Source organism: Cyanistes caeruleus, chromosome 27 (genome assembly GCF_971803275.1).
Source record: "Cyanistes caeruleus chromosome 27, bCyaCae1.hap1.1, whole genome shotgun sequence".
Lineage (NCBI taxonomy): Eukaryota > Metazoa > Chordata > Aves > Passeriformes > Paridae > Cyanistes > Cyanistes caeruleus.
Genome location: NC_141727.1, coordinates 4,967,291 through 4,994,176, shown reverse-complemented (window position 1 = coordinate 4,994,176; position 26,886 = coordinate 4,967,291). Strand labels below are relative to the sequence as shown.

The 26,886-nt window shown below is 52.1% G+C and overlaps 1 protein-coding gene across 1 annotated transcript; it reads left to right on the top strand.

Moving 5' to 3' along the window:
- The first annotated feature begins 298 nt into the window (after positions 1-298).
- On the top strand, positions 299-26,269 carry ZNF652 (zinc finger protein 652). The gene is made up of 6 exons (XM_086864233.1): positions 299-461; positions 11,668-12,722; positions 17,329-17,476; positions 18,541-18,656; positions 20,547-20,691; positions 22,085-26,269. The coding sequence occupies exons 2-6, from the start codon at positions 11,859-11,861 to the stop codon at positions 22,591-22,593; spliced, it is 1,782 nt and encodes a 593-aa protein (XP_086720359.1). The 5' UTR covers positions 299-461; positions 11,668-11,858; the 3' UTR covers positions 22,594-26,269.
- Positions 26,270-26,886: the final 617 nt, after the last annotated feature.

Here is a 26,886-nt window from a genome sequence, read left to right as displayed (position 1 = left end):
CGCCGCCTCGGCCCGCGCGCGCTCCCGCCGCACGGGCGCGCTCCCGCCGCGCACCGGTCCCAGGCACCCCCCCCCCCCACCGTTCCCTCCCTCCACCTCCGAACCCCGCGCGCGCGCGCGCCCCCGCGAGGACCGGCGGCGGCTGCGGCGGCGGCCACGTAGCGCTGCGGCGGCGGCGGCGGCGGCGGCGGCGGCCGAGGGGCAGCGGGAGCCGCGTCCGCCCGCCCGCCCGCCCGCGGCGGCAGCGCCTGGGCCTGAGCGCCGGCCCCCCCCGGGCCGAGGCAGCGGCGGCGGCGGCCAGCGGAGCGCGGGGGCCGAGCGGAGGGGCCGGAGGGAAGGCACGGAGGGAGGGCCCCGGCCGCCCTGCCCTCCGCCCTCCGCCGCCGCGCCCGCCCGCGCCCCCCTCCCCGCGCCGCCCGGCATGGACGGCGGCGGGGGCGGCCCCGAGGGCACCGGCCTGGGTGAGTGCGGGGCCGCCCGCGAGGCCGCCGAGCCCCTTCCCCCTTCCTTCCCCCGGGCCTGGCGGCGCAGCCGAGCGGCGCTAGGCCCGGCCCGGCGGTGGGCGGCGGGGGGAGCGGGGCACGGGCGCCTCAGGGCCCGGGGGGGAGCGGCGGCACCGGGGAGCCGCGGGGGAGGAGGGGGCGGGAGGGCAGGGACGGGACCGGGGGGCTCTGGCCGGGATCGAGGGGTTCCCCCGGGATCGGGGTGGTTTTCCCGGGGTCGGAGGTGTCCCCGGGGCTCCGGGGGCTGCGTGTCCCCTCCCCGCGGGCCCGGGGCTGTGTCACCTGCCCGGGGGAGGGGAGGGGAGGGAGTTCCCGGAGCCGAGCCCGGGGAATCCGGCATTCCCGCACGCTTGGGCTTTGGCTTTGCAGCGCGTCCCGTGCCCGGTGCCGCTCGGTGTCCCGGGGAGGTGAGCACAGGTAGCCGGTACCGGGGGGGGTTCCCTCATCCCCGGCCTTTTCCCATCTCTGCCGGGATTCTCGGGGTGTCCCGGTGCAGGACAGAGCACCCTGGCAGCTCCCCGGGCTTAGCGCAGATCCAGCTGCATCCCTGGGTCCGGGGAAGGAGGGAGAAGGCCCGGAGGAGGATGCGAGGGATGAGGATTCCATCCTCCCGCCCCGGCAGGGGATGGAGGAGAGCAGCTTTGGGAAGCACCTGGGCTCTTCCCAGCTGCAACTTCTGCTTCCTCTCTGCGCTAAAACAAAACAAACAAACAAAAAAACTGGAATTTTTCCGCTGGTTTTGAAAGGATCGCGGAGTTGCCAAGTGGGATTTGACGAGGGCTTTGTGTGTGTGATATCTGCTGATTTCCCCCGTGTTTATCGCATCTGATATTTCCCTCTGCCTCCACCCCTGCGCCAGGTGCGTTTCACTCCATCTCCTGCCATCCCCATCCCATTCCAGATGTGATCCCTGAGCTTTTTCCAGAGGCTTCGTGAAAGAAAAGTGCAAATTCATGAAGCTCTTTTATTTTTCCAGCTAAGCAAAATCACGTTTCCTGCGCTGCCCGGGGGGTTTGGGGCTGGATTCTGATTTTTATTTTGCTCGGGGGGAAGCTCAGAACTGCAGAAATTGGGATTTGGGTTTGGGATTATTTGTTCAAACACCTCTGGGATATTGGATATTGAGTATTTTTGGTAGATATTTTAATAATTTGAATATTTGGAATATTGCTCTGAGCAGAGGAGGGTTTGGTGTGGGAGGTTATTGCGAGTTTTGAAGGGTTTAATTGACTTTTTAATCCAGTAATGATTAACTGATATTTTCAGGGCAATTCTTGCTGTGGGCAGGGGGTAAATAGAGGCTAAATCATCCCAAAATTGAAAATATTGTGTTGCCAAAACCACGGGACGCGGAGATTTCACCCCAAAATCTCCAGTTTTTATCCATCCAAAGGCTTTTCCTTGGGATGGGAGCAGGAGATTCCCTGTGGGAAGGATTCCCAGAGTTCAGGAGGGATTTTTGCAGTAAACAGGAGGAGCAGGGCACACCTGAGGTGGCACAGGTGGATCTCAGGCGCTTACAAAACTCCTCTCCTCGCTGACCTATTTCTCTCTGCCGCTCTCGGGGGCCTGCCAAAATCAAAAATAATTCCATTTATTATTTATTATTAATTAATTCCCTGCTTCCACCAAAAAAATAAAGGGGCAGAAGTGAAAGGAAGCAGCAGGCAGCTGATGAGAGGGGGATTTCTTTCATATTCTGTGCATAATTATAATATTAAAACATTTTATAGTATGTAATAAATGCTATTTATATCTATATAATATATATTATATTATATTATATTATATTATATTATATTATATTATATTATATTATATTATATTATATTATGTTGTATTATATTACATTATATTATATTATATTATATTTTACTATATTATACTATATTATACTATATTATACTATATTTATAATATTATATTATATTTCTATCTATTACATTTATTAATAGTATCATTTTATATATTGCATGTTATATATTCATACATATAATATATATCCATATATATAATATATTCATATATATAATTTGATACAGATATAGAAATGTTACATGTTTTATAATGTATGTATTTTATATTATACATTATAAATAATGTATCATTTATTATAGAATATTTACTATTATATTATAATATAATATAAATTTTATATATAATTCTATATATTCTATAATTTAATATAGAATATTTAATATAACAATAATTATTATATAATATATATTCTATATTTTATATGCAATTCTATATATCCTATAATTTATGATAGGATATTTAATATAATGATATTAATACTTCATATTTAATATTAAATATTTATAGAATATATAAAAATATTTCATTTCTCCTGGTTCAATTCCTCCAGCACTCTCTCAGCCTGCTCTGCTCTCTCCCTGCAAGATCCAAAAGGGAGGTGAAGTCAATTTTCAAAGTTGATTTTACTCTCCAAAACATCATTAATTTCCCTTTTGCTAAATCTCTGCTCTTTGCCCTCTCGGAGTTTTATTTTGTGAATATTTGGAGGTTTCCCCTCACAATAATTAGGAAAAAATGTGGATTTTTCTGCAGTGTTCATTTTTAAACTTTATTAAGTTTCACCCTTGAACGGATCCAGGTGAGATCCCCCTGCCCTGAGCTCCCTCAGGGGATGACGTGGTTCCATTTTCCCAGCGTTTTCCACCAAAAAAACCTGGATTTTTCCTCCTGGATTGGAGCAAAATTGAGGGAATCTCTGGAGCCTGGGGGTGTTTTGGGTGGGATCTGTCCCGGCTTTGGTGCCTCAAGGAGAATTTGAATCAAAACCTGATTTTTTTCATCAAATCCCCGTAGAAATCAGGCAAATCCTATCCCGGTTTTTGCCTTTTCATGGAGTTTCCCAGGATTTGGGAGCAGACTTCCCTAAAAACCTCCCGAATCCCCAAATTCCGACGTTTTTCCAGGTGGTTCTGGGATTTTTTGGGTTGCTCCTCCCTGCTGGAAAAGAGGGAGTGAATCCCTGGCAGTGCCAGCAGGAGATTCCTGCCCTTCCCTCGGGAGGTTTCGCACTGGGACTTTTCCCAGCATTTCCCAGCAGCTTTTCCAGCACCTTCTGCTGGGCCTGCTCCCTTTACAAATGGGATTTTTTTCCCCTGGAAATGGGATTTTTTTCCCCTCTGGAAATGGGATTTTTTCCCCCTAGAAATGGGAATTTTTCCCCCTAGAAATGGGATTTTTCCCTGCCCGGAAATGGGATTTTTCCCCCTAGAAATGGGATTTTTCCCTGCCTGGAAATGGGATTTTTTTCCCCTAGAAATGGGATTTTTTTCCCCCTGGAAGTGGGAATTTTTCCCCCTAGAAATGGGAATTTTTCCCCCTAGAAATGGGATTTTTTCCCCCCTGGAAATGGGATTTTTCCCTGCCTGGAAATGGAATTTTTCCCCTAGAAATGGGATTTTTTCCCCCCTGGAAATGCGGGTTTTAGGGAGGCGATGGGAAAGGCAGGGGAGCTGCTGGGATTGGGATCTGGGTTAGGATTTGAGGGGAAAAAAATGGGATAAAATCCAGGGAATCTGTGGGAAGAGGGTTTGAGCTTGAGATCCTTTGGGAATTGCGGGAGATCCATCGGGAATTGAGGGAGATCCATCAGGAATTATGGGAGATCCATTGGGAATTGCAGGAGATCCATCAGGAATTGAGGGAGATCTGTTGGAAATTGAGCGAGATCCATTGGGAATTACCAGAGATCCCTCGGGAATTGCAGGAGATCCCTCGGGAATTGCAGGAGATCCATTGGGAATTGCAGGAGATCCATCAGGAATTGAGGGAGATCCATTGGGAATTGCAGGAGATCCCTCGGGAATTGCGGGAAATCCCTCGGGAATTACCAGAGATCCTTTGGGAATTGCGGGAGATCCATCAGGAATTGAGGGAGATCCATTGGGAATTACCAGAGATCCCTCGGGAATTGCAGGAGATCCCTTGGGAATTGCGGGAGATCCATCAGGAATTGAGGGAGATCCCTTGGGAATTGAGGGAGATCCATTGGGAATTGAGGGAGATCCATTGGGAATTGCAGGAGATCCCTCGGGAATTACAGGAGATCCCTCAGGAATTACCAGAGATCCATTGGGAATTGCAGGAGATCCCTCAGGAATTACCAGAGATCCCTCAGGAATTGCAGGAGATCCATTGGGAATTGCAGGAGATCCCTCGGGAATTACCAGAGATCCCTCAGGAATTACCAGGATCCCTCGGGAATTGCAGGAGATCCATTGGGAATTACCGGAGATCCCTCGGGAATTGCAGGAGATCCCTCGGGAATTACAGGAGATCCCTCAGGAATTACCAGAGATCCATTGGGAATTGCAGGAGATCCCTCGGGAATTACCAGGATCCCTCGGGAATTGCGTGGTGGCTCCAGGGCAGGGTTGGGAGCTTTGGCAACGCCCGCTGGAATTTGGGTCACACCGGGGATGGAGCAGCCACCGGTGGCAAGCTCGGGGCTGATCCAGGAAAATCCGGGAATCCAGCGCTGGAATCCCACCGGGAGCTGGGAGCGGAGCCCTGCAGGTGGATTTTTGATGGGATTTGGGGATCTGGAGATCCCAAAGATGTCGAGGTAAAGACACCAGGGGGAAGCTCCCGGTGCTGTTTGCCCATCGGCACCGAGGGGAATTCGGGAATTCAGCAGTGAAATTCCCACTGGAAGATCCAAACCCAGAGTTTCCAGGGGTGATTTTCTGGGATTTTGGAGGGAAATCCCAAAAAAAGTCCAGGTGAGGACAGGAAGGGAAAGCTCTTGGTGCTGTCATTCCATCAGCACTGAGGAGAATTCTGGAATTCAGCAGTGAAATTCCCACTGGAAGATCCAAACCAGAGTTTCCAGGGGTGATTTTCTGGGAATTTTGGAGGGAAATCCCAAAAAAAGTCCAGGTAGGCACAGGAAGGGAAAGCTCTTGGTGCTGTTCCATCAGCACTGAGGAGAATTTGGGAATTCAGCAGTGAAATTCCCACTGGAAGACCCAAACCCAGATTTTCCAGGGGTGATTTTCTGGGAATTCAGCAGTGAAATTCCCACTGGAAGATCCAAACCCAGATTTTCCAGGGGTGTTTTTGTGGGAATTCTGCGAGGCAGAGCTGGGAGGAGGATCCAGGTGAGGACGGGATGGGCTTTGGGGCCGTCTCGGAGCCTTTCCCAAACTTTTTGGGGATCCCAAAATGCAGATTTTGGTGGTGCAGTGAAAACCAGGAGGGATTTTGGGCTCCCCAGGAGAACATTCCAGCCGCGGGATTCCCTTTGGAGGCCGGAGTTGATTTTTGATGATTTTTTTTTGCCGATAAATTTCAGGTTTTTCTGCCACATTCCGCTCTCAGCAGAGCTCCAAAATGTCCAGTGGGATTTTTTAGGATGAGCTGGAAGCCTAGAAATGAATCCCCAAGGGTTTAAAAATGGTGTTAAAGCGTGAGTGAGAGACTCTGGAGTTTGTGTGTGACATTCCAGTGGAATTATTGTGACTTTTTATTATTATGGAATATAAATTATACCGGGGCAGGGATGTACAATGCGAAAAAATCCGGAATTCTTCTGTAAAAAAAACCCCAAATTTGCTCGTTTTCCCCATTCTCCTCATTGCAAAAAATCTCATTTAAGAGTCTGGGCATAAAAATTCCTTCATTTTTGCCAAATTCGTGCTGAAATTGAGATTTTTTTTCCTGCCGGGAAATGTCCAGGTGGGAATTCCAAGGTGGATTTGGAGCAGGATATTCACACTTCATTGACACCTCTGCATATCCAAGGACACCGAGACACCTCCGGGGCCTCTTTGGGGGGAAAAATGCTAATTTTGGGCAAGAGATCTTGATGACAGATTTCCTTTTTTAGGCTTTCACCGGGCTTGGAGCTCGGGGTCAGTGATGCTTAATGGGAAGTGCCAGGATTGAAATAAAATCTGAATAAAATCTTTTCATTTTCTTCAAGCTACATCAGCAAAGAGGTGTGAAAATAAGAGATTTTAAAGGAAAAAAAGGGATTTTGGCACCTATTTGGACAATTTTACAAATTTAAAGGGTCAAAAGACCCTGTAGTGTGGTCATAAATAGCTTTTTTTTTTGTATAAAAATGGTGAAATATTGATTCAGAAGTGATAAATGGAAAATGTGAACTAGGGAAGCATCTGGGGGTGTTTTAAACTTATTTTCAGGGTTAGTTTTTTTTCAAAAAAGTATTTCCTAATTCCAAATTTTTTAATTTTTAAATATTTCAGGCTGTGGGAAGGGCCTGGAGTTGTGATTTGAGGGTAAAGAACTAAAAGTTATTTTAAAGCTTTTTTTTTTTTCCTACTTGGAGAAAAACATTGAGTTTGTGGCTGTTCTTAGATTCAACAACAACAAAAAAAAAACCTCGTTTATTGCAAAATCCGAGGGATTTAAATGCTGAATTCCCAAATGGAAACCTCTGGAATGTATTTTTCACGGAGATAATGCTTGAAAAAAATCCAGGAATCTCTGGTCGGAAAGGGCTTTGTGTCTCCCAAAAATCCGGATTGCAGCCAGATGATTCCTCCCGAAAAATGGGAAAACCCTGAGGGTTCTTCCTCGTGGTTTTTCTGTTCCAGTGGCAGCGTTACGTAGATATTTTTTATTTTTTTTTTATTTTTTTTTCCCCTGGGATTTGGGAATGTGATTTTTTCCACTTGGAGGGAAATTCCCAGCTCCCAGGACAAGGGAGAGAGAGGGGGGGAAAAAAAAAAATTAAAAAATTCAAATGTTGCCTGCTGAGCCAGCAAAATCCCCGTTTATTATTTAGTTATTTTGGGAATTCCAAATCCAGCTGGAAAAAGCAGCGGGGTGAGGTGGGAGCTCTGGAATTGCAGAACTCACAGGATTTATCCTTCCGTTCCCTCTCCTGCACCTAAATCCTGGATTATTCCAGGAATGCTCAGGAAAAAGCTGGGGAAAAAGGCTCAGGTGAGGTGGGAGCCCTGGAATTGCAGAACTCGGGATTTATTCCCTCTTTCTCCAGGCTTTTGTGTCCCTGCCCAGGAACTGAAGGAAAAGCTTTTCCCAGGGAATTCAGGACAGGAGAGTTCTGATTTCCCGGTTTTCCGCAGGAATTGGGAATGCTGCTCCCAAATCCCCTCCTGCCGGGTGCAAAAAAAATGGGATTTCTCTTCCCTGATTCCCTTTCAGGATTATTTTCCTGAGGATTTTTGAGGCTCAGGTGGATCCCGAGCTTTGGGAATGGTTTTGGGAATGGGAATAGGGTCGTTAGCAGCACTCAAGGCTTTATTTTGCTTTTCATTTGCATTTATTTTGCATTTATTTTGCATTTCCATGGGCTCAAGCAGCTCCAGCACTTCCCATGGAAATGCAAAATTCGGGATGTGCCAGAGTGAGGCTCGGGGAGATAAAACCTCCCCTCTTAAAAACAGATTTTCAGGGATTTTTTTTGCACCTAAAGCAGCTGAAATGCACAAGAAAGAAGGGATATGGGGGCTGAGGGGAATAATTGAAATAATTCCCTTCAGATATGTTTTCCCACTCTTTGGGAAAGGCTGGGCCTTTCCAGGCACCGGTGCTTCCAACTGGGAGAGTTTATTGAGGCTTTTTTATTGCAAATAAAATTTGTTGCAGATTTATTGAGCTGTTACGGAATTGTGGAATATCCTGATAAGGGGACCCTCAGGGTTTGAATCCAATTCCTGCACGGGACACCCCAAAAATGTCATTTTTAGCCCTCACTTTGTGTTTTCTCGGTGCAATCTGTAGTTTTTCCCTGCTGGTTAATTCTTCATAATTCACATGACCTGGGGATTTCAGTGTTTCAGTGGGAAAACATCCTCAAATCCTCAATTTTCGCCTCACACCCTCAGCTTTTCCTCAAGTCCTCAGCTTCTCCTGAAATTCTCAATTTTCCTTCTCATCCTCAATCAGATTTTCCCCAGTTTTTCCTCACATCCTCAGCTTTTCCTAAAATCCTCAGTTTTTCTCACATCCTCAGTCAGTTTTCCCTTAAATTTTCCCTCAAACCCTCGGTTTTTCCTCAATTTTTCCCTCACATTCTCAATTTTATCTCAATTTTTCCTCATTTTTTCCTCAGTTTTCCCCTCACACCCTCAGTTTTCCCTCACACCCTTGATTTTTCCTCAGTTTTTCCCTCACACCCTCAGTTTTCCCTCAATTTTTCCTCAGTTTTTCCTCAGTTTTTCCCTCACACCCTCATTTTTTCCTCAATTTTCCCCTCACACCCTCAGTTTTCCCTCACACCCTTGATTTTTCCTCAGTTTTTCCCTCACACCCTCAGTTTTCCCTCAATTTTTCCTCAGTTTTTCCTCAGTTTTTCCCTCACACCCTCATTTTTTCCTCAATTTTCCCCTCACACCCTCAGTTTTCCCTCACACCCTTGATTTTTCCTCAGTTTTTCCCTCACACCCTCAGTTTTTTCTCAATTTTTCCTCAGTTTTTCCTCAGTTTTTCCCTCACACCCTCATTTTTTCCTCAGTTTTCCCCTCACACCCTCAGTTTTCCCTCACACCCTTGATTTTTCCTCAGTTTTTCCCTCACACCCTCAGTTTTCCCTCAATTTTTCCTCAGTTTTTCCTCAGTTTTCCCCTCACACCCCCTCAGTTTTCTCCCCAGTTTTTCTCTCACGCCCTCAGTTTTTCCTCAGCTTTTCCTCACACCCCCGTTTTTCCTCAAATCCCTTTTCCCTCACATCCTCACCTTTGGAAATCCTGCTTTTCCTCAGTTTTTTCCCACTTTTCCCTCAGTTTTTCCTCAGCTTTTCCTTCGGGCCGAGCCCAACCCAGGCCGGGCCTGAGGCCTGCCCAGCCGAGCTCAAATCTCTCTATTTTTAGCGCCGATAACACCAAAAAATGCGGTTTTTCTTCAGAATCTCGGTGTGAAGTTGCTCCCACACACTCACCAGCTTCCTCCACCCACTCTTTTGTCTGCAAATTGTGCTTTTATTTCTTCAGAGTTGGAGCTTTTTATGTCGGAGACCTCGCAAACCTTTGGTTCTGTAGATATTCCCCAGGTTTGGGGCTTGATAAGCATCAAAAATCGCTTTGAAACTTTTGTTTCCTTTTTACATCTTAATCAACGCCTTCATCTCTCCTTTGGCAGCGTGACCGGGGATTTGTTTTGTGGAAAAATCAGCCTTGATTAAATTAAATTCACCTTTAAAACAACAAAAAACGCTTGGGTGTTTTGGGATTAAAAACACCCAAACGCTGCTTTGGGATTAGAAATTTAAAAGCAGGGCGGGGAAAGTGTTTTAAGAGCGTTTTTTGGGCAGTATTTCACAGCTGTTGTTTGGACTAAATGACCGTGGAAGGTTTTGTTTTTTATTTAAATAATGTTTTGGAAAGTTGTGGGTCCCTCGAGGGAGGCAGTGAAAGGTTTGGAGCAAACAGCTTTGATAATTCAGAATAAACCCCACTGTGGCCTCGGTTTGAGGTGGTACCTGTTGATAAAAAAAGGATTTTTTTACACTTAATAAATATCCTTTCAGTGAGCAGAGGTGAAATATTGGAAGGAATTTTCACAATAAAGGTGAAATTTCCTTTTCCTGTCCGAATTTTTTGCGCTTTCCTGGCTCTGCAGTGGAATTCCGGATTTCCTCCTGCAGCCTCCTAGAGATGTTTAATATGATGATGAAATAAATCAGATGTTTTCTACGTGGAACAGGGAATTTTCTGAACTCCTGAATAATTCATCCCACTCCAAGGAAAAGCTACAATGGGATCCATCCTTCCCAAGACAAAACCACTTCATTTTATATTTGGAATAATTTGGAAGCCCCTTTTAATGAAGTTTGTAATCAAACTGGTTTTTTTCCCATTCTTTCCCCGGTGTGGCACTTCACAAAGATAATTATTATTAATAATTAATATTAATTATTCAGGCAGCGGTTGGTTCATCTCCTGTTCAGTTAAAATTCCCTCCAAAGAGGGGGAAATTTTGATGGGACAAAAATGATAATGCAGGAATGTCTGGAAGAGAGGAGGATTGGGTGGGATATTGGGAAGGAATTCCTTGGGAAGTTGGGGAATTCTGTCCCTGGAAGTGTCCCAGGCCAGGCTGGGATCAGGGAAGGTGTCCCTGGGTGGGATTTGATGGGATTTGATGGGATTTGATGTCCCTCCCATCCCATTCTGGGGTGTCTCCATCCCTAATTCTCCTGCACCCTCTGATCCCGGGTTTAACTCCAGCTTTGGCTCCGGAATTCCCGGGGTGCTCCTGATGGGATCAGCCCATCCCAAACTGGAATTGTCCCTCTGGAAACAGGAGGAATGTGTGGGGTTGGTTGCTGTGTGGCCATGAGGGACCGCGTGGCGCTTCCCGCAGGAAGCCAATTCCAGCTTGGAAAACCGCGTGGGAAGCGATGCCGTGCCGTGGGGATTTGGGAGCTGGGGGAAGAATTCCTCAAATCCCTCCGAGTCCAGGGTCTCTGGGGTGTTCTGATCCCAGTGGTGATCTGCTGACCCCAGTGATGATCTCCTGACCCCATGGATGATCCCCTGACCCCAGTGATGATCTCCTGACCCCATGGATGATCCCCTGACCCCATGGATGATCCCCTGACCCCCTGAATGGTCCCCTGACCCCATGGATGATCTCCTTACCCCAGTGATGATCTCCTGACCCATGGATGATCTCCTGACCCCATGGATGATCCCCTGATCCATGGACGATCCCCTGACCCCATGGACGATCCTCTGACCCATGGATGATCTCCTGACCCCAGTGATGATCCCCTGACCCATGGATGATCCCCTGACCCCCTGAATGATCCCCTGACCCCATGGATGATCCCCTGACCCCAGTGATGATCTCCTGACCCCAGTGATGATCTCCTGACCCATGGATGATCTCCTGACCCCATGGACGATCCCCTGACCCCCTGGATGATCTCCTGACCCCAGTGATGATCCCCTGACCCCATGGACGATCCCCTGACCCACGGATGATCCCCTGACCCCATGGATGATCCCCTGACCCCATGGATGATCCCCTGACCCCATGGATGATCCCCTGACCCCCTGAATGATCCCCTGACCCCATGGATGATCCCCTGACCCCATGGACGATCCCCTGACCCCATGGATGATCTCCTGACCCCAGTGATGATCCCCTGACCCCAATGATGATCCCCTGACCGCTCTCCCGTTGTCTCTTGCAGATAAAATGCTCGAGGGCTCCTCTTCCTGCCGAAGATCCCTCCCCGCCCTGCCCCTGCCGTGATCCCGACCCCGCTCCAGCCCCTCCAGGACCCCCGAGGCCGCCGGGCTCCGATGGAAGAGGCGCCGGGCCGCAGCAGCCGCCCCGAGCCGCAGCCCCGTGGGCCGGAGGGCGCCCCATGAGCCCCCCCAGATGAGCCAGGCAGCCAAGGGCGAGCCCCCCGGGGCCGGCATGGCGCAGGAGGGGCCGCCCGCCTTCTACCCCGGCCAGGAGCTGGACCTGTCCACCAAGGTGTACAAGAGGGAGTCAGGGAGCCCCTTCTCGGTGCTGGTGGACAGCAAAGTGAGCAAAGGCCACCTCCACGAGAGGGAGGAGCAGCCGTTTTTCAGGGAGAGCAGAGCGGTAGGAGAGGTCCGGGCTGTGAAAGAAGACAGGGAAAACTCTGACGACTCTGAGGAGGAGGAAGAGGAGGAAGATGAAGTGACTTACAAAAGGGAGCAGATTATAGTGGAGGTAAACCTTAACAACCAAACCTTAAATGTGTCCAAAGGGGAGAAGGGTGTCCCCTCCCAGTCCAAAGAGACTGCTGTCCTTAAGAGCAGCAGTGAGGAAGAGGAGGGTGACAGTGGGGAAGAGGCCACGGAAGACAGCAACGATTACGAGGAGAACGAGAGGCAGAAGAAGAAGGAGAAAAGAGCGGAGGAGAAGGTTAGCGTTGGCCAGAGGAGAAGCAGGAGAGCCGCCTCCGCCGCGGCCGCCGCCGCCTCGCCGGCGCCCCGAGCCACGCGGGGCCGCAGGAAGAGCGCGGAGCCCCCCAAGAGGAAGAAGAAAGCTGCAAAGGAGCCCAAGGCGCCTGTGCAGAAAGCCAAGTGCGAGGAGAAGGAGACTCTGACCTGTGAGAAGTGCCCCAGGGTGTTTAACACACGCTGGTACCTGGAGAAGCACATGAACGTCACCCACAGGCGGATGCAGATCTGCGACAAATGTGGGAAGAAATTTGTGCTAGAGAGCGAGCTGTCCCTCCACCAGCAAACTGACTGTGAAAAAAACATCCAGGTAGGTGTGCTCACCTGCTGGCCGGGTCCCCACGCCTGGATCCGGCTGCTGGACGCTTCACAGGGGGAAAAAAATCTCTTTTTGCGCGGCCCCGGGTGCTGAGCTGGGCCCGGGCTCTGCCTGATCCCACATTTTGGGGTGTCCCAAAAGGAGGGAATGGCAGGGAAAAGAGTGCTGAGCTGCTGTGAGCTGGTACTCCAGGAGTAAGCTGTGAGTTTTGGGAGCACGGAGCTCCTTTGGCAGGGTCGGAGCCTGGAGTAGCCGGTCCCAAAAATGTGAAGTTTTGTGGTGAATCCTCCTCATCCTCATCCTCATCATCCTCGTGCCGAGCGCCCGCAGCTCCCACTGCATTCCCAATTCCCGGGGTTCCGGGGGCCAGCTGAGCCTCCAGGGGAAGCAGAATCCCAGGGATTCCCTGGAATGGGAGATCTGTGAGATTGGAATGAGATTTAAACCCTCCCGAGACCACGAGGCAAAGGGAATTCCCGGAGTTTGGGAAGGGCTCGGAATTCCGACCCTGCACCCCGAGCCTGCCCAGAAACCCCAGCAGATCTCGACACCCAAATCTCATTTTTTAACTCCCTGGGAACTTTTAACTAAATGGGAATTTCTGGGAAGCGCTCCCGGGTTTCCAATCCCTGGGGATCGGGCTCTGCTGCTCTCTCCAGCACCCCAAAATCTGCTTTTTTTTAGCCTCATTCCCACCCACCTCCTCCCCAAATCCTCCCGGTTGGAATTTTGGGCAGCTGGAATTCGTAGGGCGAGGAGGGGATTTTTTTTTTTGTGTGCGTGTGAGAGAGTTTGAGCACAATAATCGAATATTTTTCATTGTTTGTTTGCTGGGTTGATCCTCAGCTCCCACTGTGTGGGAGATGGGGAATATTTCTTGCAATTTCTCTTTTCCCAGCTCTGTGTAACTCTGGGTTGGTTTTTTTCCCCTTGTGTTTTCAGCTCAAGGAAGGATTTATTAATATAAATTTAATTTTTGCGTCTTTTGAAAGAAATATTTTCAAATTTCAGCGCGGCGGGGGAAGATTTAAATGGGAATTTAAGAGATGCCCCAGCGTGTGCAGGGGGTTCGTTCACAGCATAAAATTCAAAGGGATTAAAGCAGGAATTAAAATGAAAATTTAAGCAGCAATTCCTGAATATTTTGAACACATAAAATAGAGAAATATCCCTGTATCCATCCACTTGTGTCCAACGGTGATGGGAAAAGGAGAAATGATGGAAATTATGGTTTAAATCCAGCGGAATTCCAGAAACTTCCTGGGGCCAGCAGCACTGGGAGTCACCTTCAAATCCTCAACATCCAGGAATGAATCCAGCAATCCTCGTTCTGTCCTGACCTTTGGGATGTGATTTTTGATGTGTTTTTATTCCCATTGCCAGCAGGATCGAGGGGAAAAACCTGAAACTTTCCTTAATTCGGGGTTAAAGGTGCCAAGGGGGAGCTTTACCCCGGAATAAAAACGGTTTGGTGTTGGATGGAAACGGTTTTTCATCCCAGGGATGGAATGGATCTGTTTTTCCAGGTGATTTCTGTCTGCCCCAGGCAGCACCTGCAGGGAATTTCTGTCGTCACCTGGAGCTGGGTGTTTTAATCCTAAAATTCCCTGGCAGCCCTGACCCCTCCAGGGGCTCGTCCCGCTGAAAATCCGAGGATTTGGGATCATTCCCTGGGATTTCTCTACTCCCTAGGAGGTTTTTTTTCCCTCTCCCATGAGGAGAATTCCAGGATTCCCCCTCGGTGCCTGCGCCAGAATTCCCTGCAGAGATTCACAGAAGGAGCAGAGTTGATTAATTCGTTAATTAATCAGCGCCCAGCCCTTTCTCCTGATGGGCTGGGACGTGGAGATATCCCAAAAACCCCAAACATCCCAAAAACCCCAAACATCCCAAAAACATGGCCAGAAGTTGCTCCCTGTGCCCTCCGAGGTGAGGATGGTTTGGTTTCCTCGCACTCCAGGATTTCCAGCCGGAATTTCCACCCCGGGCGCGGATTTTTTGATGGAATTCCAGGAAGAGCTGCCTGAAGTCCTCGGGGGGCAGATTTCCTGGGCAGCCCACGGGAGTTCTGGGGGGGAATTGTCACATTCCAGTGTCACTTTGGAGCCCCAGTGGTGCCTTTGGTGGGTGAAGAGAATGCAGCAGGAGGAGCTGATCCCGGAGCTGATCCCGGAGCCAATCCCAGAGCTGATCCCGGAGCTGATCCCAGAGCTGATCCCGGAGCTGATCCCGGAGCTGATCCCGGAGTGTCCAGTGGGATCGGAGCTGCTTTCCATGAAGATCCAGTGGGATGGGAACTGCTTTCCTTGGGGATCCAGGAGGATCAGAGCTGCTTTCCATGAAGATCCAGTGGGATGGGAACTGCTTTCCTTGGAGATCCAGCGGGATCAGAGCTGCTTTTCTTGGAGATCCAGGATGAGAACTGATTTTCTTGGAGATCCAGTGGGATCAGAGCTGCTTTCCATGGAGACCAAATGGGATCAGAGCTGTTTTCCATGGAGATCCAGTGGGATCAGAGCTGCTTTCCTTGGGGATCCAATGGGATCAGAGCTGCTTTCCTTGGAGATCCAGCAGGATCAGAGCTGCTTTCCTTGGGGATCCAGGATGGGAACTGATTTTCTTGGAGATCCAGTGGGATCAGAGCTGCCTTCCATGGAGACCCAGCGGGATCAGAGCTGCTTTCCTTGGAGATCCAATGGGATCAGAGCTGCTTTCCATGGAGATCCAGCAGGATCAGAGCTGCTTTCCTTGGAGATCCAGCAGGATGGGATCTGCTTTTCTTGGAGATCCAGGATGAGAACTGATTTTCTTGGAGATCCAGTGGGATCAGAGCTGCTTTCCTTGGGGATCCAATGGGATCAGAGCTGCTTTCCTTGGAGATCCAGCAGGATCAGAGCTGCTTTCCTTGGGGATCCAGAAGGATCAGAGCTGCTTTCCTTGGAGATCCAGGATGGGAACTGATTTTCTTGGAGATCCAGTGGGATCAGAGCTGCCTTCCATGGAGATCCAGCGGGATCAGAGCTGCTTTCCTTGGGGATCCAGAAGGATCAGAGCTGCTTTCCTTGGGGATCCAGAAGGATCAGAGCTGCTTTCCTTGGAGATCCAGGATGGGAACTGATTTTCTTGGAGATCCAGAAGGATGGGATCTGCTTTCCTTGGGGATCCAGCAGGATTGGAGACCCTGGCCTGGCCACACCTGGATTTGGGGGGGCAGGAAGGGCTGGATGGGGCTTTGGGAATTTAACGGTGTCGGCCTCCTCCAGCTGCGTTGGGTTTTTCCCTCCCCAAGGGTTTGGATTTTCCCACTCCAGAGTTTGGATTCTTTCTACTCCAATGGTTTGGATCCTTCTCACTGAAAATGTTTGGATTTTCCCATTCCAAGGGTCTGGATCCTTCTCTCTCCAAGGTTTTGGATTCTTCCCTCTCCAAGAGTTTGGATTTCCCCACTCCAGGGTTTGGGTTCTTCTCACCGGAAATGTTTGGATTTTCCCTCTCCAAGGGTTGGATTTTCCCTCTCCAAGGGTTGGATTTTCCCTCTCCAAGGGTTGGATTTTCCCTCTCCAAGGGTTGGATTTTCCCTCTCCAGGGCTTTGGGCTCTCCAGCAGCTCGGGGCTGTGGATTTTCCCTGCTCGGCTCCCTCCGGTGCTCTGGGCTGTGAGGATCGGGAGGCACCGGAGCGCCGGCGGTGCTGCCCCTCCCTTGGGGTGCCAATCCCCAAATCTGGGGTGCCAGTCCCCAAATCTGGGGTGCCAATCCCCAAATCCGGGGTGCCAATCCCCAAGTCCGGGGTGCCAATCCCCAAATCCGGGGTGTAAATCCCCAAACCTGGGTGCCAATTCCCAAACCTGGGTGCCAGTTCCCAAATCCCCACACCCAGGTGCCAATCCTGGCACCCCATTCCTGGTGCCCTGGCACCCCATTCCCAGTTCCAATCCCCCAGCCCCAATCCCCCAGCCCCAATCCCACCCCCCATTCCCGGTTCCAATCCCAAACCCCATTCCCGGTTCCAATCCCACCCCCCATTCCCGGTTCCAATCCCAAACCCCATTCCCGGTTCCAATCCCAAACCCCATTCCCAGTTCCAATCCCACCCCCAATCCCAGCCCCAATCCCACCCCCATTCCCAGTTCCAATCCCACCCCCATTCCCAGTTCCAATCCCCCAGCCCCATTCCCAGCCCCAATCCCACCCCCATTCCCAGTTCCAATCCCCCAGCCCCATTCCCTGTTCCAATCCCCCAGCCCCATTCCCAGTTCCAATCCCCCATTCCTGGTTCCAATCTCCCAATCCCAGCCCCAATCCCAGCCCCATTCCCCCAATCCCAGCCCCAATCCCAGCCCCAATCCCAGCCCCATTCCCCCAATCCCAGCCCCAATCCCAGCCCCAATCCCAGCCCCAATCCCCCAATCCCAGCCCCATTCCCGGTTCCAATCCCCCAATCCCAGCCCCATTCCCGGTTCCAATCCCCCAATCCCAGCCCCATTCCCGGTTCCAATCCCACCCCCATTCCCAGCCCCAATCCCAGCCCCATTCCCGGTTCCAGTCCCACTCCCGTCACCCCGTTCCCGCTGACGCCGCCCGTCCGTGTCCCCCCAGTGCGTGTCCTGTAACAAATCCTTCAAGAAGCTCTGGTCGCTCCACGAGCACATCAAGATCGTGCACGGCTACGCCGAGAAGAAATTCTCCTGCGAGATCTGCGAGAAGAAGTTCTACACCATGGCCCACGTGCGCAAACACATGGTCGGTGAGTCCCGGGAAGGGCCGGGAAGCACCGGGAACGGCCGGGAAACACCGGGAATGGCCGGGAAACACCGGGAATGGCCGGGAAACAAACACGGGAATGGCTGGGAAACACCGGGAAGGGCTGGGAAACACCGAGAAGGGCCGGGAAACACCGGGAACGGCCGGGAAACACCGGGAACGGCCGGGAAACACCGGGAATGGCCGGGAAACACCGGGAATGGCTGGGAAACACCGGGAATGGCTGGGAAACACCAGGAACGGCCGGGAAAAACCAGCCTGGGAGAGCTGGGAATGTCCAGCTGGAGAAGGGAAGGGTCCAGGGAGAGCCCAGAGCCTCTTGCAGGGCCTGGAGGGGCTCCAGGAGAGGGACTGGGACAAGGGATGGAGGGACAGGTATTATTATTATTATTATTATTACTATTACTATTACTATTACTATTACTATTACTATTACTATTATTGCTATTATTACTATTAATGATTGAATAGATTTATTTATAATTAATATAATTAATATAATTGATAATAATGTGTGTATATATATATAATATTATCATAATGCTAATGCTAATAATAATAATAATAATCAGCCTCATTCCCCCAGCTGGGATTGGGAAAGGTGTGTCCTGAGGCAGTTCCCGGTTTTCCAGAGGGGTCCAGCCCTGTTCTCCCAGCTGGAATTTGGGAATGCCAAATTCTCCGGGTGTTTTCCCGGTTTTCCAGCCCAGCTGGGACTGGGGAATGCCGAATTCTCCTGGGTGTTCTCCCAGTTTTCCGGCCCAGCCGGAATTCGGGAATGCCGTATTCCCCGGGTGTTTTTCCCATTGTTTCCCGGCGGGGTCCAGCCCTGTTCCCCCAGCCGGAATTCGGGAATGCCGCATTCCCCGGGTGTTCTCCCAGTTTTCCGGCCCAGCCGGAATTCGGGAATGCTGCATTCCCCGGGTGTTTTCCCCGCCGTTTCCCGGCGGGGTCCAGCCCCGTTCCCCCAGCCGGAATTCGGGAATGCCGCATTCCCCGGGTGTTTTCCCCGCCGTTTCCCGGCGGTGACGCCGCTCTGTGTCGCAGCGCACACCAAGGACATGCCCTTCACCTGCGAGACCTGCGGCAAGTCCTTCAAGCGCAGCATGTCCCTCAAGGTGCACTCCCTGCAGCACTCCGGGGAAAAGCCCTTCCGCTGCGAGGTGAGACCGGGAATGCCGGGAATTCCGCCCGGGAATTCCGCCCGGGAAATCCGGGGAACGGGGGCCGGCTCCATCAGAGACCGGGAATTCTCTGTGCGGGGGAATCGGCCAGCGGGGATCCCAGCAGAGATCCCTCCACGGGGATTGAGGGGTTAAATCCATGGGATAAATCCGTGGGAATGGCCCTGGGTGGGATGGGAATGGGGGCTGGTTCCATTAAAATTTGGGAATTCCGATCACCCAGCAGTGATCCCAGCACAGGGGGGATCCTCAGGGATCTCTGGAGGGATTGAAGGGTTAAATCCAGTGGGTAAATCCATGGGATGAATCCATGGGAACACTCCCAAGAAGCGGGAATGGGATTGGACAGGAATCCAGGGCAGTTTGTCAAAGTTTGGGAATTCTCCCTGGAGGAGCCATGGAGCGGCGATCCCAGCACGGATGGATTTGCTCGGTTGTGTTTCTCCCGGATTTAAATCCCGGTTTTTCCCTCCACACCGAAGCCTGATCCAAACCCCGTTGGTTTCCCCTGCTCCCATATTAATTTTCCCTGGAAGTTGGAGCTGGGAGAAGTGAAATTTCAGGGAAAAACACCCAAATTCCGGGTTTTGAGGGGAATTCTCTTATCCTCCAAAAAACTCCCAAAAATCCGAGCCAGCGCCGCAGGTCCGAGTTCAGTTTGGTGGGAAGTGCGACATTCCCTGGGAAATTCCCGGGAATCGGGGCCGGGATTCCCTGGCCCCCTTGGGAAGGGGCCAGCACAGCCTCCAGCAGGGAAGCTCCCCCCGCCCGGTGGGGAAATTCTGGGAATCCCCAGGGAATTGGGGGCTGGGAGAGGGGAAGGGTGGTGGTGCTTGGGAATGGGAATTCCAAGGGAAGGAATTCCCGGGAAGGGCCGTTCGGGGGGGAGGCAGAGTCCTCTAGTGGAGAGAGACGCTTTGTGCCGGGAATAACCCCACCCCTTTCCCAGCTTTTCCCCATTCCCAGCTTCCCAAATCCCCAAAATTCCCCTTTTTTCCCCCAAAATTCCCTTTTTTTTTTCCCGTGAAAATACATTTTTTTCCCTGAAATTCCCATTTTTTCTCCAAAATTCCCATTTTCCCCCAAAACCCCTATTTTTTTCCCCAAATCCCCATTTTTTCCCAAAAAAATTCCTGTTTCTTCCCCCCAAAATTCCCCGTTTTCCCCCCTCAAAATTCCCATTTTTTCCCCCCAAAATTTCTGGGTTTTTTTCCCCCAAATCCCCATTTTTTCCCCCCAAACTCCTATTTTTTCCCCAAATTTCCCATTTTTTCCCCTGAAATTCCCGTTTTTCCCCCCAAATCCCTGTTTCTCCCCAAAATTCCCATTTCCCTCCTCCAAAATTCCCATTTCTTCCCCTGAAATTTCCCGTTTTTCCCCTGAAATTTCCCGTTTTTCCCCCGAAAATTCCCGTTTTTTCCCCTGAAATTTCCCGTTTTTCCCCTGAAATTTCCCGTTTTTTCCCCAAAATTCCCATTTCCCTCCTCCAAAATTCCCATTTTTTCCCCTGAAATTTCCCGTTTTTCCCCTGAAATTTCCCGTTTTTCCCCTGAAATTTCCCGTTTTTTCCCCTGAAATTTCCCGTTTTTTCCCTTGAAATTTCCCGTTTTTCCCCTGAAATTTCCCATTTTTTCCCCAAAATTCCCATTTCCCTCCTCCAAAATTCCCATTTTTTTCCCCGAAAATTCCCATTTTTTCCCCGAAAATTCCCATTTTTTCACCTGAAATTTCCCGTTTTTCCCCTGAAATTTCCCGTTTTTTCCCCTGAAATTCCCGTTTTTTCCCCAAAACTCCCACCCCCCTCCCCCAAAACCCCCGTTTCCCCCCCGCCATTCCCGTTTCCCCCCGGAATTCCGGCGTCTCCCGCAGAACTGCGACGAGCGGTTCCAGTACAAGTACCAGCTGCGCTCGCACATGAGCATCCACATCGGGCACAAGCAGTTCATGTGCCAGTGGTGCGGCAAGGACTTCAACATGAAGCAGTACTTCGACGAGCACATGAAAACTCACACCGGTGAGGAATTCCCCAGGGATTCCCCCCCGGGAATTCCCCGGGGATTGCCCCGGCCTCCCGTCCCTCCCCTTTCTGCTGGGAAAATCGGGATGGATTCCCCACCCCGGGGCGGGAGGTGGGAGCTGGTTCCTGTTGTGGTCTGGGGGAGCCCCTGGGTGGAGGTGTCTGGTCCCAAATCCTGGGGAAAGCCAGGAGAATCCTGGGAAAAATCAGGAGAATCCTGGGAAAAATCAGGAGAATCCTGGGAAAAGCCAGGAGAATCCTGGGAAAAATCAGGAGAAGCCTGGGAAAAATCAGGGGAATCCTGGGAAAAGCCAGGAGAATCCTGGGAAAAATCAGGAGAAGCCTGGGAAAAATCAGGAGAATCCTGGGAAAAGCCAGGGGAAGCCTGGGAAAAATCAGGAGAATCCTGGGAAAAGCCAGGAGAAGCCTGGGAAAAATCAAGAGAAGCCTGGGAAAAATCAGGAGAATCCTGGGAAAAATCAGGAGAATCCTGGGAAAAATCAGGAGAAGCCTGGGAAAAGCCAGGAGAATCCTGGGAAAAATCAGGAGAATCCTGGGAAAAATCAGGAGAATCCTGGGAAAAGCCAGGAGAATCCTGGGAAAAGCCAGGAGAATCCTGGGAAAAATCAGGAGAAGCCTGGGAAAAATCAGGAGAATCCTGGGAAAAGCCAGGAGAAGCCTGGGAAAAATCAGGAGAAGCCTGGGAAAAATCAGGGGAATCCTGGGAAAAGCCAGGAGAATCCTGGGAAAAATCAGGAGAAGCCTGGGAAAAATCAGGAGAATCCTGGGAAAAATCAGGAGAATCCTGGGAAAAGCCAGGAGAATCCCGAGGGGAGGCAGGATTCCCTAAACACCCCCTGATCCCCAAAGGCAGTGGTGTTTCCCGGGGATCAGGGACTTCCCCAGGATCCCCCATGGATCAGGGATTTCCTGGGATCCCCCAGGGATCAGGGATTTCCTGGGAATCCCCAGGGATCAGGGATTTCCTGGGATCCCCCAGGGATCAGGGATTTCCCAGGATCCCCCAGGGATCAGGGATTTCCTGGGATCCCCCAGGGATCAGGGATTTCCCGGGAATCCCCCAGGGATCAGGGATTTCCTGGGATCTCCCAGGGATCAGGGATTTCCCGGGAATCCCCGGTGTCTCTGTGGGATTTCCTGGGAATTCCTGGTGTCCCTGTGGGATTTCCTGGGATTCCCCGGTGTCTCTGAGGGATTTCCCGGGAATTCCCGGTGTCCCTGAGGGAATTCCCGGTGTCCCTGAGGGATTTCCTGGTGTCCCTGAGGGATTTCCCGGGAATTCCCGGTGTCTCTGAGGGAATCCCCGGTGTCTCTGCGGGATTTCCCGGGATTTCCCGGTGTCCCTGAGGATTTCCCGCTGCGTTCCCAGGGGAGAAGCCGTTCATCTGCGAAATCTGCGGCAAGAGCTTCACCAGCCGGCCCAACATGAAGCGTCACCGGCGGACGCACACGGGGGAGAAGCCGTACCCGTGCGACGTCTGCGGCCAGCGCTTCCGCTTCTCCAACATGCTCAAGGCGCACAAGGAGAAATGTTTCCGCGTCACCAGCCCCGGCGGCAGCCCCGGCCCCGCCGCGCTGCCCCCCGGGCCCTGCCCGGCCCCCGCCGCCGCCGCCGCCGCCGCCGCCGCGCTGGGGCTGGGCCCGGCGGCGCCGCCGCGCCCGCTGCCGCACCCGTACGGAGCCCTGGCGCTGGCGCACGCGCAGCACCCGCAGCACCCGCAGCACCCGCAGCACCCGCAGCACCTGCCCGTGCCCCCCGTGCCGCACCTGCCGCCGCCCCCCGCCCTCTTCAAGAGCGAGCCCCTCAACCACCGCGGCCACGGCGGCGACGGCTTCCTGCGGCACCTGGACAAGGGCGGCGCGGCGCAGCCGCACTGAGACGGCCGCGGGAGCCGGGACGGGAACCGGGACGGGAGCCGGGATGGGAACCGGGATGGGATCCGGGATGGGAGCTGTGCCGGGATCTCTGCCAGGAGCTGCACCGGGAGCTGCACCGGGATCTGTGCCGGGAGCTGTGCCGGGAGCTGCACCAAGATCTGTGCCAGAATCTGTGCCAGGATCTCTGCCGGAATCTCTGCCGGGATCTCTGCCGGGATCTCTGCCAGGATCTGCTCCAGGACCTGTGCCAGGATCTGTGCCAGGATCTGTGCCAGGATCTGTTCTGGAATCTCTGCCGGGATCTCCGCCGGGAGCTGCTCTGGGGTCTGTGCTGGGATCTGCTCCCGGATCCGGGATGGGATCGAGCCCCCGGCCCGCGGCGAGCGCTTCCGGCGGCGCCTGGACGAGGCACGGCCACGCCGAGACACTCCGGGATCTGGGAGCCGGGATCCAGGTTTGGGATCTCGGCTCCGGGATGGGATCTGGGATGGGATCGAGTCCCCAGCCGCGGCTTCCTGCGGCGCCGGGATCCGGGATCTGAGTTTGGGATCTCGGTGCTGCCGCCCCACACGGTGCTTGGGATCGGGGATTGGGATCTGGGCTGGGATCGAGGCCCTGAGGCACCCCGGGCACGGCCCGGCCCCGCTGCCGCGCTCTGGGACGGGATCCAGCTCTGGGATCTGGGCTTGGGATCTAGGATCTGCCCTCCCGCTCCCCCACAGCGCACCTGGGACCTGGGATCCGGCTTTGGGATCCAGGATCCAGTGATGGGATCCAGGATCCAGTGCTGAAATCCGGGATCCAGTGGTGGGATCAGGGATCCGACTTTGGGATCCGCTCTGGGTCTGGGATTTGGGATCCGCTCTGGCATCTGGGATCCGGGATCCAGCCTTGGGATCCTCTCTGGGGTCCAGGATCCAGCTTTGGGATCCACTCTGGGATCCAGGATCCCCCTCCCCCCCCCGCTCTGGGCCGAGCTCTGCCCCCTCCCCTCCCCGCCCAGGGCTGGGATCCCCCATCCCAAATCCGCGTTTTCCCGGTGGCGTTGGAGGATCCCGGTGGATCCCGCGCCGGGGGCGGGTGGATCCCGGCGGGATTTTCTAATTTCCTATCAGCTGACGAGGTTTGCTTGGCTTTTATATCCCGGCCCCTCCTCAAAGAGGAGCGGGCGCGGGGCCCTTTGTACTAACGGGAAAGGCTGTGAGTTCGTTAATACAGAGCGTTAATGAGCACTGCGTGCGTCCTGCTTCCTTCCACAACCTTCCACAACCTTCCACAACCTTCCACAACCCGGAGTTGCCCCTCCCCCCCACCCCTCCCCAAAAAAATAAAAAACCAAACAAAAAATGAGTTAAAAAAGCAAAAAAAAAAAAGGAAAAAAAAAAAGATTAATAATAATTAATAATAATAATAATAATTACCCCCAGCCCCTCCCCCCCCACCCAGCGCCCCTCCCCCCCCCTCCCCCGCCGTGGTTTTTTGTGTAGCTCTCCTAACACATGTCTTTATTTTACTACAGAAATTATTTTAGAGGGTTTTTGGTTTTTTTTTTTTGTATAGATCCTATTTAGTAGAGTCTGTTTCTAAAACGACAACGACAAAAAAAAACAAAGAAACAAACAAAAAAAAAATTTGATAATAATTAATAATAATTAATAATAATAATTGTATTTCCATAAGCGGTGTAATTTTTTTTTTCCAGTGTAGCTGCAGCTCTGTTGTACAATAGAGAACTTTTTATAATCAAGCCCAAATGTGATTCCTCAAAGATGCTTTTCCCAAATTCCCCCATCCCAGTGACTCCAAGGTGCTTCGGAGAAGAGAGGAAAAAAAAAAGAAACAAACCCCGAAGTTTCTGGAAAATTCCCCCCGGATCCGGTGGCAATTCCTGGGTTTAATTTATTTTTTTAGGGGTTGTTTTTTTTTTTGGATATTTTTGTCATTTTATTTCCCTTTTCCCGCTTCCTCTGCAGCCCTCGGGGTCAGATTTTCCCGCTGGACGCGGATTCGGGAAGGGGAGGATGGGAATTCCCTTGGGATGGCTTTGGGAGGGAGATCCTGTCCTTGAAATTCGGGAAAATCGGGAAAATCGGGATCTGCCAGCGGGGGAAGGGAGGTGTCCCGAGCCAGGCCGGCTTTGGAGCGGGATTCCCTGGCTTTTCCATGGGATCGGGAATTCGGGATGAGCCCAGCGCTGCCCTCCGCATTCAGGGAATTCCCGGAATTCCTGGGAGAGAGAGGAGAGAGCAGCGGGATCAGGGAATTCCCGGAATTCCTGGGAGAGGAGAGAGCAGCAGGATCAGGGAATTCCTGGAATTCCTGGAATTCCTGGGAGAGAGCAGCGGGATCAGGGAATTCCCGGAATTCCTGGGAGAGGAGAGAGCAGCGGGATCAGGGAATTCCCAGAATTCCTGGGATTCCTGAGAGAGCAGCGGGATCAGGGAATTCCTGGGATTCCTGAGAGAGAGCAGCGGGATCAGGGAATTCCCGGAATTCCTGGGAGAGGAGAGAGCAGCGGGATCAGGGAATTCCCGGAATTCCTGGGAGAGGAGAGAGCAGCGGGATCAGGGAATTCCCGGAATTCCTGAGAGAGAGCAGCGGGATCAGGGAATTCCCGGAATTCCTGGGAGAAGAGAGAGCAGCGGGATCAGGGAATTCCCGGAATTCCTGGGAGAGAGCAGCGGGATCAGGGAATTCCCAGAATTCAGCGGGATCAGGGAATTCCTGGGATTCCTGAGAGAGCAGCGGGATCAGGGAATTCCCGGAATTCAGCGGGATCAGGGAATTCCCAGAATTCCTGCCCGGTTTTTGGGACAGGGGGATTTTTGGGATGAAGCTGTTCCCCAGCCCGGGATGTTCCCAGATGGTTTTTAGGGACAGAGTCGGGGATTTGGGGCAATTCCAGGTCCAGGCTGGAGCTGTTCCCGTGGGAATTGCCCCGTTCCAGGCTGGGATTCCCTGGGGCTCCCTCGGGACCCCTGGAGCCAGGAAAATCCCGTTTTCCTGGGAATTCCTCCCCTTTGTGCCGCTGTTCCCGTCCCGACCCCACCGAACTCCCCCGGGGGGGGAATCCCGGCCTGATCGCGGATTTTGGGATTCGTTCTCAGCCGGAAAAGGCGGAATTCTCCCCCAGGACAAAGCTGGGTTGGGAAAACCTCTGGAATTTGCTCCTCCCAAGGTTTTCCCAATCCCGGAGTTGGGTTTTCCCATTCATTGGAAACTCCGGGACCGTTCTGGGTCCAAACCCCTCATTTTTGGCTGAACCGAGGCCCCTCAGAAATGACATTTTTAAACCATTTTCTCCACAATAATTCACCCTCCCCACCCCGTTCCCTCCTGGCAGGAAAAAATTCCAATCCTGAATTCCCAACCGCTGCAATTCCCTGGAATTCTCTGCCTTCCACCCTTGCCATTCCCTGCTCAGGCCTGGGATAATCTGATTTTTAAACGCCGGGAAAGCCCCAAACGGACGAGCAATAATTTCTATTCCAGGTTCTTTTCCCCCTTCCCAATAAATCCTCCGGCATTCCAGGCTGCTCTCCCGAGAATTCCAGAATCCGGGACGGGTGTTTTGGGTTTTTTTTTTTCCTGTTCTTCAGCTCCGCTCTGTATCGGATCATTCTGAGAATTTATGAACTTCCTTTCTGTGGAAGAAGATTAAAAATTCCAACCCCTCTTTCCCGCTCTGGCCGTGATCTGAGGTGCTGGGAGGGGCGGGATCCATCCCAAGGGATTTATTCCAGGGAAAAAAGGGTGGGAAATTGGGGTTTAAAATGCAGGAAAGTCAAAGATTTGAACAAAAATTCCGGGCGGATCCAGGGGTTGGGAAAGGCTCCCGTGGTTATCCCGGAGCTGCCGGGAGCGTCCCGGGGCTCTCCGCAGTGGAAAATCACCGGGAGCGACCCTGGAAATTCCCGGGATGGGATTGGGAAGGGATCGGGATGGGATTGGGATGGGATCGGGATGGGATCAGGAAGGGATCGGGATGGGATCGGGATGAGGCTGGGATGGGATCGGGATGGATCCGGGATGGGTTCAGGATGGGATTGGATCAGGAAGGGATCGGGATGGAGCCGGGATGGGATCGGGATGAGGCTGGGATGGGATCGGGATGGGATCAGATCAGGAAGGGATCGGGATGGGATCAGGATGAGGCTGGGATGGGATCGGGATGGATCCGGGATGGGTTCAGGATGTGATCGGATCGGGAAGGGATCGGGATGGGATCAGGAAGGGATCGGGATGAGGCTGGGATGGGATCGGGATGGGATCGGATCGGGAAGGGATCGGGAT

Excerpts from the sequence above, each read along its gene's own strand:
- ZNF652 (XM_086864233.1), top strand. The coding sequence starts at position 11,859 with ATGAGCCAGGCAGCCAAGGGCGAGCCCCCCGGGGCCGGCATGGCGCAG. Across the intron at positions 18,657-20,546 it reads AAAAGCCCTTCCGCTGCGAG|AACTGCGACGAGCGGTTCCA; the intron begins GTGAGACCGGGA and ends CGTCTCCCGCAG. Across the intron at positions 20,692-22,084 it reads GCACATGAAAACTCACACCG|GGGAGAAGCCGTTCATCTGC; the intron begins GTGAGGAATTCC and ends CTGCGTTCCCAG.